The sequence below is a fragment of the Aethalodelphis obliquidens genome, unplaced genomic scaffold (assembly GCF_003676395.1).
Source record: "Aethalodelphis obliquidens isolate GAN/ISIS:26980383/991018 unplaced genomic scaffold, ASM367639v1 scaffold14, whole genome shotgun sequence".
In the NCBI taxonomy this organism is placed as follows: Eukaryota; Metazoa; Chordata; class Mammalia; order Artiodactyla; family Delphinidae; genus Aethalodelphis; species Aethalodelphis obliquidens.
The window spans coordinates 37,315,562-37,331,082 of NW_020837958.1; the positions used below are offsets into that span (position 1 = coordinate 37,315,562).

General features: G+C 46.2%; 1 protein-coding gene across 3 annotated transcripts in view; it reads right to left on the reverse strand.

Annotated features, from left to right (window-relative positions):
* The window catches only part of LOC113625047 (synaptotagmin-9), a 231,055-nt gene that overhangs the window by 30,548 nt on the left and 184,986 nt on the right, over positions 1 to 15,521 (reverse strand). For 2 of the 3 annotated variants that reach the window (XM_027115497.1, XM_027115498.1), the window contains one exon: positions 10,648 to 12,880. The exons of the other annotated variant lie outside the window; for it this stretch is intronic. Coding sequence is in view for 1 of the 2 variants with exons in the window: in XM_027115498.1 (XP_026971299.1) it covers positions 12,872 to 12,880 (9 nt within the window). In the remaining variant the exon portion in view is untranslated. Of the gene's footprint in view, positions 1 to 10,647; positions 12,881 to 15,521 lie in introns of those variants that run through there. 3 annotated transcript variants of the gene reach the window in all.

Consider the following 15,521-nt stretch of genomic DNA (forward strand, 5'->3'; position numbering starts at 1 on the left):
CTTCCACCACTGTTCCTGGAGTTTTCTTTGATGAGAGCCATTAAAGTGTCTTTTGTTTTGTTAATGAGGTGCCTTTGGAAATCACCTAAGGATGGGGGCTGGTTGCCAGTGGAGCCAACCTTGTGATGAAAGGGTTGAAGCTTTCCTTTCCACCCCCTGACCTGGGGGAGGGAAGAGGGGCTGGAAGTTGAGGTTAGTCACCAGTGGCCAATGATTTAATCAATCATGCCTCTGTAATGAAGCCTCCAGAAAAACCCACAAGGAGAAAGAGTTCGGAGAGCTTCCTGGTTGATAAACACATAGAGATTCAGGAGAGGGTGCTCCCAGAGAGTATGGAAGCTCCACGCCCTTTCCCTACACCTTGCCCTATGCATCTCTTCCATCTGACTGCTCCTGAGTTATATCGTTTTATGAGATACCAGTAATCTAGTAAGTAAAGTGCTTCTCTGAGTTCTGTGAGCTGCTCCAGCAAGTTAAACAAACTCAAGAAGGGGACTGTGGGAACCACGGACTTATAGCCAGATGGTCAGAGGCACAGGTGACATGACAACGTGGACTGGGGACTGGCATCCGAAGTGGAGGCAGTCCTGTGGGACTGAGCCCCGAACCTGTGGGATCTGGTGCTACCTCCAGGTAGACAGTGTCAGCACTGAGTTACATTGTAGGACACCCAGCTGGTAAAGGAGAATGGTGGTGTGGGGGAAAAAAACATACATTGTCATTGGTGATCAGCACTGCAGACGTCTTTGAGAAATATTTAGAATGTACAATTGACAGAACTCGTTTACTGACCAAATGAGAGGTAGAGAGAGGGCGGAGTCGGGTTCACGGCCAGATTCTGCATTGTTTTCAACAGCCTCCATTCTGACCCCCTTCTAGTTTTAACATTCAGACTGCAGCCAGGGGGATGGAGCCAGTTGGCAAAGCTCATTACCTAATTCCCCTGTTTCGAAGCCTTGACCGTCTGCCAGTTCCTCCCCAATAAATTCCTCAGGCTCAGGAAGGCTTTGCAAGGAAGTTAAATCTGAATGAAGATCTACAGTTGGAGTGAAAGGTAGGCCAAGGCATAGGGGTGAGTGAGGTACCCTCCTGGTGGCCAGCAAGGTCCTCTTCGGGACCCAGTTTCTGCTACTCTGTTGATGTTTGCCGTATGTCTTCCACTCAGCTCTTAGAGTTTAGACACACATCCTTGCTTAGACTAACTCTTGAAAGAAACGCTGGGCTTTCCTCTTGGGCTGGGCTCACAACTGACTCAGGAACTGGTCCCTTGTCTAAATCATGCTCACTCCCACCTGGCAGCCAGGACATACCACCTAACCGGCTCTCGGAAAGACACTTGGAAATTCACATGTATGATGTGCAGACCTCAGCTCCATTACAGAGGCCCACTTAATGGGTTTAAGCATTGACCACAAATCTTATATTATTTTGAAGCGCTCAGTGCCTTCCACCTCCTAGGAAGCTGGACAAATGTGAGATAATTTCACTGTGGGTCACCATAGCCCACGTGCCTATGAAGACTGAGTGCTTGGATACATCAGTTTTACAAGCCATGCAGTGCTGAGGACATGATCCCTCACTTCTCTATCCTTGCTGGAGAATGAGACATTCTTCATAAACCAATTTTCAGAAAGCACAAATTTTCTTTTCACCCAGAAAATTTCAAAACATTTTTTAACCTTATGTTCATGGAAATCTTCCCAACTACCTTTCAAATCTATTTGCAGCCATTTATTATTTTCTTAATGACATCAGATGACATTATGAAGATTAGCTATAATGGATCTCTCAGAGATTATTAAGGCATGTTGAGGCATTTGCCTTAGTACTTAGTAGGGAAGGACAACTAGGGATTCATCTGTAAATGCTTGTGATATGTCCAACCATCGTCAGCTACACCTTTAGTTAGCCTCTAGCCCACACACCCTCTGCTGCGTCACCAGCCTCTCCTTTTATCAGTAACTTCACAGTTTGACAGGAGTGAGAATTTCCCAAGATGCTCCCTTGACCCCATTCACCTCTTCCTACCTCCCCCACTCACTCCTGGTCTGAGTCCACTCAGAGCACAGGCTTCTCCGTTCTGGGCATCCTCCCCCCACCCCCCGTGCTTTACTAGAAATGCCTTCCAGCCAGATTCCTCTCCGGTCGCTGGCAGTGCCGCTGTTCCCTGCCTGTCACCGGAAGCCTGGCCCCAGGGTGGACAGCTACCTACCTGGCATCCTGTGGTGGACAGTCACAGCCTCTCTCTGCTCTTTGACATAAAAACTATATGCACCAGAGTCCCAGGAACTCTCAAAACCTCTCATTGTGATCACTTTGGTTTGGCTCGTGAAACCCACAGGGCAGTTTCCTATGAACTGATTCTCCCTGGAGGCCAGTGTCCGGTCCTAACTGGCACCAGTCAAACGCTGGACATGGCAGGTGTGGCTGGTTGGGCTCAGGTGGCCTATTCGGAGTCCCTGTTCCTGCAGCAACTGGTAACTTCATTTCTTGTTTTTTGTATATAAATTTATTTATTTTTAGTTTTGGCTGCGTTGGGTCTTCTTTGCTGTGCGCGGGCTTTCTTTAGTTGGCGGCGAGCGGGGGCTACTCCTCACTGCAGTGTGCAGGCTTCTCCTTGCGGTGGCTTCTCTTGTTGCGGAGCACGGGCTCTAGGCGCGTAGGCTCAGTAGCTGTGGCTCATGGGCTCTACAGCGCAGGCTCAGTAGTTGTGGCACATGGGCTTAGTTGCTCCGCAGCATGTGGGATCTTCCCGGACTGGGGCTCGAACCTGTGTCCCCCTGCATTGGCAGGCGGATTCTTAACCACTGAGCCAACAGGGAAGCCCCTGGTAACTTCATTTCTGCCAGAAGTTTCTAAAGTCTTGCTGATGTTCGCTCACCTTGGGGAGGTTTGGGAGTGGAGGGTGGAGAGCTGGGGGGAGGGGACTGATTAATGGGCATCACAGATGGGATGGGATGAGTGATTTCAGGTGGTGTAAGAGAAGTGGCTGCAGCTGGAGAAGACATGCTGGCCGGGAGATGACGTCACCTGCACAGGCTCCCTCCTGAGTGGACCCCAGGGCCAGGGGCTGTCAGCATATGTGGGAAAGCTGGGTCTCACCTAGGTTCTGTGTCTTCCCCAGTGACCCTACTCTTGGTCTCTCTGCTGAGCAGGTTCGAAAGTAAGTGAGGCCTCTGGGACCTATGAACATTTAACCCTCTGGGAACAGAGCCCCAGGAAGTAAAACCAGGGGGTTACGTGCTGTCCCCAGAGAGCACCTGCTTGGGTGGTACCAGTTCAGTGTTCCAGGCACAAACATTGAATCAAATATTCAACGCGAATATTTGTTTAAGCCTCTTGCCACTAGAGGGCAGAGGCTTTGCCAACTGTGGGAGGGTCACAGCCCTTTTCCTTTTTAGAGTTGAATGGGAATCTACAAAAAATATTTGAGTGGACACGTACAAAAAGTGTCCACAAACCTCTGGCTTTTCTCTCTCCTCACAATAAATTGATATTCTCAACCAGATTGACTAAACGGATAGAATGGACAGTGGTTTTGTTTTCAAAAACGTTCTTGCAGTCAGCAGAGCATCAGGCACTAGAAATCCACATCCCAAGCCAGTGCACACATGGGCCTGGTGGGTGGGCAGCGCTGGCCTGCGTGTGCTAACGCAGTTTGGAGAAGGAAGGTATGTGCCCCGAGACACCTCTGATTTGATGTTATCAGGAGCACAGGGCTGAGCCACTGGAGCTGTGGACAAATCCATGAACTTCCCAGGATCAAGATTTCTATTTCTATTTCTATTGAGGCAAGGGATTATAGGCTGTTACTTGAGGAAGTAAGCCCAGGAAGGAGCCTCTCAACACCCTCCCCCTTTCCTGCCCCTGACTATGCAGGGAGCACAGACTGTCTTTTCCCCTTTTCTTCATCTCACACCTACTTCATCCAGAAGCCCTTCTTGCAGGGAGCTCTCTTTGCTGCTGCCCTCTTCCCTCCCTTAGACCCAGGGACAGCAGACCCCAGAGGTGGAAGGAGCACAGAAGGCACGGCCAACACTCTTCATGTGAGAAGCAGCGGGGAGCAGCTTCAGAGGCAGGAGCGGGGGCTTGGGCCCCAGCCCAGCCTGTGACTCTCCGCTGCGTCCTGCTGCGTCTTCTTTGCTCAGCCTTCTTCAGGCTGGCAATCCAGTTAAAAACCCTACATGTGAGTGGCAGAAATGGCAGCCCTGACAAACCCTGCACGTGATGCTGTCGTCTCTAACTTGATCCTTTCTTGAACCTACATATCACGGCCCTGGAGGGGTGGGTGTCACCCCTAGTGACACCTTTCCTGGCTGCAGGGAAAGGCAGAATCTTGCCTTATGGATGTAGAATCTTGCATAAAATGAGAGGGGAGAGCTGCCATGACTGAGGGTCACAGGAAGACCCAGAGAGCTCCTTGCTGCAAAGAAATGCACAAACTCAGGTCTCCCAGCTCTCCTCAGTCATTTCCCCCTGCCTAGGAGGGGCATGAAGCCCCACACCAGCCTCTTCTGAGCTGCGCCTGTACAGTAATTGCATTTGTGCTTGTGTGTGCCTCTGTACAGTGGCCTGGGGACACCAAGCACCATGAAGTAAACATCAGTGAGAGGCTGGGGCAGGGCAGGAAATTCAAGGCTTCTTTGTGGCCATGTTTCTGTTGTGAGCTTGAGCCCTTTGGGGATTGCTTCTTCCAGGAAGTCCTCTGAAGCCCAGAAGAGTGGGAGCCGAGTACAACCACAGGTGCACCGCTGTTCTCCCTCGGGCATGTGCGATCTGTTCGTACCAGGGACTGAGAAGGTCTGGGCAGGGCCCCTGAGGGCTGGGAGAACAGCAGGAAGATGAGGGCTGGAGGTTCCAGGGTTGGTCAGTGGCAAGAGCAGATGCTCAGCCCCTCCGCGGGCAGGGCTGTCTCCAACCAGCACTTGGACTGGTTTGAGTTCCTTCTGCATCTTCTAGGGCCAGCTGGTCTCTGTCACTGCTTCTGTCTACCAGAACGAGGCAGATGTTTTATGATTAGAACCCAAAGCAGTGCGATCATGCACTAGAATAGTTTCAAGTCGTGGGTAAATTTTAGTTAATCTTCCTTCCCAGTCCTTAACCCCTGTATAATTACAGCCTCAAGCCTGAAATCTGCCTTTTCCAAACTAGTGATTTTACCTTGTCCGCTGGAGTCAAAGGTCATGAGTTCTTCCCGCATGAAGAAAAGTTTAAAAAGTTTTTAGCTTTAAAAAAATATTTATTTATTTGGCTGCATCGGGTCTTAGTTGCGGCACACGGGATCTTCATCGTGGCATGCAGGATCTATTGTTGCGGCGCACGGGGCTTCTCTCTGTGGCGGATGGGCTCAGTAGTTGCAGCACATGGGCTCTCTAGTTGTGGTGCACGGGCTCCAGAACACGCAGGCTTAGTTGCCGCACAGCGTGTGGGATCTTAGTTCCCTGACCAGGGATCGAACCCACGTCCCCTGCCTTGGAAGGCGGATACTTAACCACTGGACCACCAGGGAAGTCCCCTTCCTTCATTTACATAAATGCCTTTCTCCACAAGGACCTCCCCTCCATATGGAAGCATCAGAAGACCTGAAGACTGCACTGGGGTTTCCTGAGTCTGCTCTTCCAAGCCAGAAAGGGCCCCTCTGAGGGATAGTAGGTCCCACTGAGGCTTCACGCATAGGAACAGTCCTTTAAGAAGGCACCTGCCAACAGCTACTTTTACATGGGCTGGGAACATTGACATAATGGAGCCATTCAACCAAATGTCAATATTTGGTCTACCAGACAGAAGAAGTGTTTGAATAATTTACTAAACTTTTCTGGGTTTATGGGACTCTTTCAAGTCACGGATATAACCCCTTGGATTTCCTTTGAGATCATTGTTTATGTTTTTTGAAATTCCATCTTTATGTCCCCTAAAAGTTCAAGATCAATAAACTTTAAAACGTAGGAAAAAAAATGAAGAATACGGCATTTGGGCTGGCTCTAGAGTTTCCCCCCCACTCCCCTGCGAGCACACACATTGGTTGTCCTTGTTCTTATTGTGTTTGGTGACATGGATTCATTCTCCTTTGCTCTGAATTTTTTGGGGAAAAAAGAGCCACCTTTCAGAGTGGGGAGAATCAAAACCAAGTGGCATTCTGTTGACCCAGAAGCCCCTGCTAAGTGGGTGCTCCGCGGCGTGTCAGCAGGCCAGGGAGTAGCTGTGAAAGGGCCAGCATGGGTTAACGGTGCTGGTCAGGCAAGCAGCTTCCTGTGGATTTCAAGTGTGGAAAACACCCGGAGGCAAAGTTTAAATGCCCTCTTGTTAATTTTCCTCAAACAAATCCAATTATTGCAAAATCTGTTAGTGCTGTTCAAGATAGTGTGACACAACTTTGCAGAGAACAAAATAAAATCTCTCTATCTATATATATGAGAAAAATATTTACTTTGGTCGAAGTATTTTCAACCCCAGGAGTTCTGATTTGGAAAAGAGTGTTCAGTGTTCCTCTTTCATTTTATGCGGTAAAAGCCAAGATACCTTATTCTCTCCAGGGGGCTTACTTAGCTCAGGACTGCCTGGGTCTTATTCTCAATAAAACATTCATATATTCACTCTTTCTATGCCGAAAACACAATTTTAAAATACTGACCATCATGTTGGGACACAATGCTGCTTGTGTAAGAAAGTCTGTAAGCCTTTCTGGATCCAACAGGCCCAATGAGCCCGCAGCAGGGTTGCCATCTGAGTTTGTAGACACACAGGCAGGGACAGCACATTTGTTTGCCTTTAAGAAAGGTACAGTTTATGGCGATGCTTTTCTTTATTGAGTCCTTATCTTGTACTTTCTAGTGCACTTTTAAGGTAAGGATCGTTGGAAAACTCTATTTTAGACTTAAAAAAATTTAATTAGTTACAAAATTTCTTGAGGAAAAATATATATTTAAAGAATCATTACTTTTTTGAGATGAAGGTAAAACTTGTTTCTGGAAGACTTATTCACCAGTTTCTATAGTCCATAAGTTCATCTCTGAGGCCGTGAATACAAATATCTTTAGGCATTTGAAGAAATGATTTTATTATTACCTGAAAGCTTTGAGTTTGGTGAATTAGAGAAATTGTCTTAACTTGAAGAGTCAAATCTGGATCTGCTGCCATGCAGAAAGAATTTTATCTAAATTGTGAAAAAGTCAGTGTCCTGAAGATGATGTTTACTTGATAGGAAAAACCATCAGTATTACTATGTCAAATGCTGGTTTGGAAATAGCTTTAATGCAATGGATAGTTATTGGAATAATAACTACAATAAATTTAGTATCGAGCCAAGAAGATATTAACTTTTTTTTTAAACTACCTTTACCACTTGGAATTACAAGTTGAATTTTCAAAAAATAAAGAAAATGGATTAAAAAATGATACCATGCATAGTAAACTATAAGATGTGGTGTTATCATCAATAATCTTCATATTGATAAATATACCTAAAAAAAAAAACTGTCTGGCAATGCCCATCCATTTCCCAGGGAAATCTACCTTATGATGGAGTTTGGAGAGGCAGTAGCAATGAGTTAAGGGGACAGCCTCTGTGGCCCGGGTCCCTTTGGCCTGTTCTCCTCTTCCCTACCAGGAGGAGGTACATGAGAATCATCAGCTGGCCTGTGGATGAGATGGGGGACCCTGATGCCACTGAGACTTAGCCAAAGTTACGGGACTTCAGGGCTGGCTCTCGATCCTCTCAGGCCTTGGGGGGCATCTTCAATCTTGATTCTTAGTCCTTCCCATGCCCGGAGCTCCTGGACACAGTGAGAAGACACCAGGGAGCGAGGGGACAGAAGTGATCATACTACTGGTTTAACTTTGCAGCCCATATGCCCAGGGAGCCCAGGCAGCAAGCGACATGTAAGCCTCTTGAGGGGAAGAAGGAAGAAGTGGGTTCTGCCATAGTCACTGGAGAGCCTCGATCTGTTCTCTTGGGAGACTGAGCAAAGAGCTTTATATCTGACATCATCAACACCGGAGGCAGGTCCGTGGCGCTGACCAGAGCTTCCTTTACCTCACATCTGGGCTTAGCGGTGAGGACCAGGGCTCGTCTTCCGCAGCTCCCAGAATAACAGCCAACCCTCCTTTTTCCTATTTTTCTCAGAGTTCTCCTAGAGGTCTTCTCCGGGATTTCCTTAACTGCTGGGACAACTTTTCTGATTATTATCTTTTCCTGAGCTTTACTATTTCACTTCTTCCATGAAGGTCAGCCTATGTGATATGAAGTTGGAGAGAAGGTAGAATAGCTTGTGCTACAATGGAAGGGCTCCACTCATACAGAACGGGCATCTCAGAGACACACTAGGTTTCTCTGAACACTGCCTATGACTTCTCTCTGGCTGAGGTTAGGTGCCAGGCAGCGCCTTTGCGGCAGGTGTCACTGGGTCTGTGGTTAGAAAAGTGCCCACAGGTGGTTGTTAAAGGACATTGAAGGGTTATGGCCTCTTTTTGGCCCTGAGAGAGGATGGGAGGGAGAAGAGTCAGAAGACCCCATCGGTGAGAAAACCCAAGCCTCAGAGAGGTCTCACTGGCCACTCTCAGCCTCTGGTTGTGCTCCATGTCAGCAAGCAGCTCAGGAATCCTACGTGTGAGAGAGATTCTTCACAGGGATCTAGAACAGGACAGTAAAGAAACAGGCGAGGCCATCCTCTCTGGCCATTCCAAGGCGCCCCCAGGCTGGACACTCTCAATACCCCTCAGTGGCCATCAGTGAAATGGGTGGCCATGGGCAGCCACATGGCCTGCAGAATTCTCAGGATCCACATACAGGCTGCAGACACTGTTTTTGGCCATGTGCGCATCCATGGTTATGTCCTTTTCTCAGTTCGTTAAATCACTTTCTATAACTTTGCTTTGAAAGTTCTAGCTAGGTGGCTGCATTTGGAGGAGGCCAGGGTGGAGGGAAGAGCAGTGGACCGACCCTGACTATTCCCTATGGCAGGACTGCTGCAAGAGAGGGAGGGGCAGACTGGAGGAAGCACCATGGCAACACTAGCCATGCCAGGACCTCATGCCAGGGGACAACTGGCAGAGCTATGCTTAAACTAGATTTGATAAAATCTCTCTCTTTTAATTAACTACAGTAATTCTTTCTGAAGCGAAGTCTTCAGAAAAGGGACAAACCACCTCTGCTTACTTACTTTGAATTTTCATTTCTAAGTATGTCCCCAAGCATGGGAATGTCTTGTTTGCACTTTTACTTTGGCAGTAAAGATAAGGGGGGTAAAAAGCACTCAACTCAAGCTTTTGAGCAGTCACTAGAATGACAATTTTCCTCCAGGGTTTCTTGCAACACTGTAAGTTCTGTTTTGATCGTAACTATTCACTTTTCTTCAGCTTATGCTCTATTTAAGTGTTCATGAATAACCCTTCCCCTTCTCCTCTGCCCCTTATTATTCCCCCCTCACTCCACCCTCATGCATGTTAAGTATTGCATGTGATTTTAAAGTGACAGCTATCCAGGAGGCCTTCTGAGTCAGTGACACCTCCCCCTCCACTCCCATCCCCACTATCTCCAAAGTGGCCCCAATGAGATGAGCCACACTTTCTGGTATTCCATTCTTGTGTAACCCCTTCCCCTTGAATCTAGGCTGGCCCTGTGACTTGCATTTGACCAACAGTCTGTGGTGGGAATGACTCTGTTACTTCTGAGGTTATTTAGAAGAGCCTTGCAGCATCTACTGGGACCTCTTGCAACGTTAGCTCTGGGGGAAGCCAGCCACTATGAAAGCAGTCTGACTGCCTTGAGACCTCCATGTTGTGAGGAAGCACAAGCTAACCATGAGGAGAGACTATGTGTAGAGAGACGCCCAATCAGCCTCCCGCTGTTCTGGTCATCCGAATAGAGGAGCCAGATGTATATGCAAAGAGTCCATCATGGATATCCTGCCCAGTTCCGTATTCAGATGATACCAGCCTCAAGCTGCCATCTGATAGCAACCGTAAGACTCCAAGAGAGAGCAATCACCTAAACACCACCAACCCACAGAATCGTGAGCGATAACTTGCCATTTAAACCACTAAGTTTTGTAGTGCTTTGTTATGCAGCAATAGATAACTGGAACACCCACCAGGACAGGATGGCCATGAAGATAGCAAGACATTTTGTCAGTCTTGTTGGCTTGAGAGTATGCCTTTCTTCTCTTCATATGAAATGTAGTTCTACTGATGGCCATAAGGACAAAAGCATTCCATTTACAGTCATGCTTGTTTGGGCATTGTGAAAACATCCACACTGTAGACACCATTCCTTTCCCTCCCCTCCCCTAGTCCTCCTCTGTGTACTTTCTAGGTGTACTTCCTAGGTATCACATCGCCTGCAAAATGTGCCCAGTTCACTGGCTGGGAAGATGCTTTTGCAGCAACACGCAACCAGGGCAGATCTCCTTGAAGACAAAGGCAGCAAGAGGAAAGGGCTGAGAGTCAGTGCCAGGTGATTGAGGGAGACAGTTGGTTTCTCCCCATCTCTTGGAACCAGTTTTCCCCAAGGTCTCTTCCAAAGATCTAACCAGGTTATATCCCTTTCCACTGCCATTTCCATTTTTTCAAGGTACTTTAATTTCCTTCTCTATCCTGGAAAAGACAATGGAGAATTACCTTCCCCCCAAGTTCAATGAAACAAGGTTGGAATTTTTCAAAAGGAATATTTACTAGGAAACTAAAGGGAAACCAAACAGAAGGCAAAAGAACAGAGGCAGAGTTGCAGATGGGCTCAAGGAGTTCAAATTTATAACCAGCCTCTGGCCACAGCTGGACTGTTAAAACTCTCCAGCACAAGCCACCTGCCTGCCTCACTTTGCCTGCTGGCCCCTACAAAGCCACCTTCTGTTTCATAACAACAAGCCAGTAGCATACTCGTAAGTACCCCAGGGCTGCTAGTTCTCTAGGCAGGAAGATCTTAGCCTGGGGAACAATAGGCACAGCTGCCCCAGGATCTCCTACCCAGGCTCCCAGTGCCAAGGACAAGTCAAAGTTTATTGGGATGGCTGCCTGATATCTACTGGGGCCAGTCTGGTTTCTCTGGGACCATCCTTCTGGGCTCATCCGCCTGGATCAAGAGATAATATTTATCCTGCTGGCACTAGTCCTTCATGCTTTGGTTCTAAACACTGGTATGATGGAAGATGTCTGAATGCAGAGGAATAGGCAGAGGGAACCTTAGGCAAGGAAGGCTGAATTCTTCTCATGTCAAAGACATAGGCAGAATCTTGGGTTCCCTTTGGATCCTGGAGGTTGAAAGCCAGTCAGAGATGGAAATGGATTAGGCAGGCTGGGGAACACATGAAGCTGGAATATTGTAACACCGCCTCATACAACCAAAGGTCTCCATCCCTTTAAGGTTTGACATTGGGGTAGTTTCTTGTACTGGGTAGCTGTGGCAATAAGAACTTTCTGAAGACCTGCAATGATTGTGCTTCCACCCAGTTAGTCCCACATGGAAGTGTTAATTCAAATGAAGATAAATGAGCTTCCCAGGACGGTAAACTACAGTCCAACTCTGGATTCTGCTGCAAAGCGATTGTATGAAAGGGAAATGCTGTCTTGGAGAAATGGTGCAAATGTACGGACGGGGCACCTTACACCTATAATGGGAGAGAGAGGTAACAATACCACCCCCAGGACATGCTGAGGCCTTTAGTTTCATTTGTATGGAGGCAGAAGCAATGAGGATGAAGAACACAGCTGGCAGTGGGTTGGCTGATGTGGTCACAAAGGAAGCTGAGTAATGAATGTGATACCCGGGGAGAGTCCTTGACCTTCACTCCTGCAGGTATTTCCATTCCCCAAGTGCTGTGAAAGTGATGCATGTGTCCAGAAGTGAAAGGAAACCTGTCGGTGGCTGCCCAAGGCTATGCCTCTGGGCTGTTGCACATGGAAATACCCCAAAAGGCACTCAGGCCAAGAAGGCCCAAAAGTTGTGCCTTGAATCAGGGGCCAGCCGTATCATCTCTCCAGGAACTCAGCTCACTCAATGGTACTTCTGTTTCTGAGGCTGTTCCCTCAGTGGACAAATGTACCTGGGAAAGGTATTCCAGAATGCCTATGCCACTGAGATGTATGCCTCTCTAACAGGGATGACAATGAACTTTCATTCTCATTGCCAACACCAGTTGAAAGGAAGTGGCTACTGGCCATCTTGAAAACAGTGTTGGGGATTCTGACTCCTCACGTCTGGGTTTAGCAGAGGAGAGGGCCATGATCAACTGGTACTCACTGCCATGTACATGGGAGCAGGCAGAGAATTTGCTGTGAACTAGACCTCTTTGTACTCGATTTTCTCCAGGGTAACAGCTTGTTTATCCTATTACTCTCCTGGGGCTATTCCTTGCAAAGCTGGAGTACTTCTTGGGTGAAATTATTTTCTGGAGACAACTATTAGCTCAGTGGTAGTCCAGTGTGAATTAGAACTGCTTCCTATTTAGCACCTGGATAGATGTGAAAATATTCTGTCCTTCCAGGGCCTTCGAGCAAATAACATCATGTCAGAGTGACATTGCCAGGGCAGCTGCTAAGACCCCATCACCAAGGGCCTTATGTTAATCATTAAGAGTCCTTTAGGTACTCTGAGTACTCTCACTGTATCAGGTGCTTTCTTCCATAGTCCAATCTCAATTCTTGGCCAGAAGAGATGTGCTTCCCCTACAGCATACCACCTTAGGCCACCTGAAGACAGCTGGACTGTTCACGTTCAGCAAACCCAATCTGGAAAGAGGGCCAGTTACTGCTGTGGTTACAGCTGAATATTTGGTCACTGGCGTCGTCTAGATGTTGTTGGATGGGAAAAGTTACTGAAGATCTTTGTAAGATGGTTGTCCTACTGTGTTCTTGGCATAAGTGGTCCTCTTACCCACAGTCATCGTTTCTGTAGGAAGAAGAAACAAAAAGAATGCTTTGGTTTTCATCCATATATATATATTTTTTCCGTTATTTTCTTTTTTTAATTGAAGTACGGTTGACTTACAATGTTGTTAATTTTGCTGTACAGCAAAGTGATTCAGTTATACATATATATGTATGTATGTGTGCGTATATATATACATATATATACACACATTTGTTTTTAAGTATTCTTTTCCATTATGGTTTATCATAGGATATTGAATATAGTTCTCTGTGCTGTACAGTAGTACTTCGTTGTTTATCCATTCTACACGTAAAAGCTTACATTTGCTAACCCCAACCTCCCACTCCATCCTTCTCCCATCCGCCTCCCCCTTGGCAACCACCAGTCTATTCTCTATGTCTGTGATTCTGTTTCTGTTTCATAGATGGGTTCATTTGTGTCATATTTTAGATTCCACATATAAGTGATATCATACGGTATTTGTCTTTCTCTTTCTGACTTACTTCACTTAGTATGATAATCTCTAGTTGCATCCATGTTGCTGCAAATGGCATTATTTTGTTCTTTTTTCATGGCTGAGTAGTATTCCGTTGTATATATGTACCACATCTTCTTTATCCATTCATCTGTTGCTGGACATTTAGGTTGCTTCCATGTAGTGGCTACATAGTAGTGAATAGCACTACCATGAACATAGGTGGCATGTATCTTTTTAAATTACAGTTTTGTCTGGATATGTGCCCAGAAGTGGGATTGCTGGATCATACAGTAATTCTATTTTTAGTTCTCTGAGGAACCTCCATACTGTTTTCCACAGGGGCTGTACCAACTTACACTCCCACCAACAGTGCAGGAGGGTTCCCTTCTCTTCACACCCTCTCCAGCATCTGTCATTTGTAGACTTTTTTTTTTTAACTTAAAAAAATATATAAATTTATTTATTTATTTATATTGTTAATTTTTGGCTGTGTTGGGTCTTCGTTGCTGCGTGTGGGCTTTCTCTAGTTGCGGAGAGCAGGGGCTATTCTTCATTGCGGTGCGTGGCCTTCTCATGGCGGTGGCTTCTCTTATTGCAGAGCACGGGCTCTAGGCACGTGGACTTCAGTAGTTGTGGCACGTGGGCTCAATAGTTGTGGCTCACAGGCTCTAGAGCGCAGGCTCAGTAGTTGTGGCACACGGGCTTAGCTGCTCTGTGGCATGTGGGATCTTCCCAGACCAGGGCTCGAACCCGTGTCCCCTGCACTGGGGACACGGGTGAACCCGAATCCACCCTGCTGGTGGATTCTTAATGACTGCACCACCAGGGAAGTCCCATTTGTAGACTTTTTAATGATGGCCATTCTGACGGGTGTGAGGTGGTACCTCATTGTAGTTTTGATTTGCATTTCTCTAATAATTAGCAACGTTGAGCATCTTTTCATACACCTATTGGCCATCTGTATTTCTTCTTTGGAGAAATATCTATTTAGGTCTTCGGCCCATTTTTCGATTGGGTTGTTTTTGTTGTTGTTGTTGTTGAGTTGTATAAGCTGTTTGTATATTTGGGAAATTAAGCCCTTGTTGGTTGCATCATTTGCAAATATTTTCTCCCAGCCCATAGGTTGTCTTTTTGTTTTGTTGACGGTTTCCTTTGCTATGCAAAAGCTTGTAAGTTTGATTAGATCCCATTTGTTTACTTTTGTTTTTATTTCTACTGCCTTGGGAGACTGACCTAAGAAAACACTGGTACGATTTATGTCAGAGAATGTTTTGTGTATGATCTCTTCTAGGAGTTTTATGGTGTCATGTCTTATGTTTAAGTCTTCAGGCCATTTTGAGTTCAGACAATACTACAAAGCTACAGTAATCAAAACATCACGGTATTGGCACAGACATAATGGATCAATGGAACAGAATAGAGAGCCCAGAAATAAACACACACACCTACGGTCAATTAATCACTGACAAAGGAAGCAAGAATATACAGTGGGAAAAAGAAAGTCTCTTCAGCAAGTGGTGGTGGGAAAGTTGGACAGCTGCATGTAAATCAATGAAGTTAGAACACACCCTCTCACCATACACAAAAATATTTCCTTTTTTTTTTAGCACTGAAGTATAGTTGATTTACAATGTTTCAAGTATATAGCAAAGTGACTCAGTTTATATATATATATATATATATATATATATATACACACACACACACACACACACATATATGTTCTTTTTCAGATTTTTTTCCATTATAGGTTATTACAATTGAATATAGTTGAATATAGTTCCCTGTGCTAACAGTAGGTCCTTAATGTTTATTTTATATACAATAGTGTATATCTGTCAATCCCAAATTCCCAGTTTATCCCCCTACCCTTCTCCTTTGGTAACCATAAGTTTATTTTCTATGTCTGTCATCCATATATTTTTAATGGGTATCAGACAAATGCCAGGCACTGTGATAGATGCTGGGGATACAGATACCATGAGGAAGACACAAATCCTTCTTTCAAAGAGCTCACAGAGGGAGAGATTACAACGTGAGAAGCTAAACAACAGAGATGTGTGTAAAATGCGTAGGAGCAAAGAGCAGGGAAGGACAAACTTCAAGGGGACTGAGGTCTACAGGGAGGATTCTGAAGATGTCTTGAGCTGGGCCATTTAGGCTGAAGGGGAGGCCGTCAGG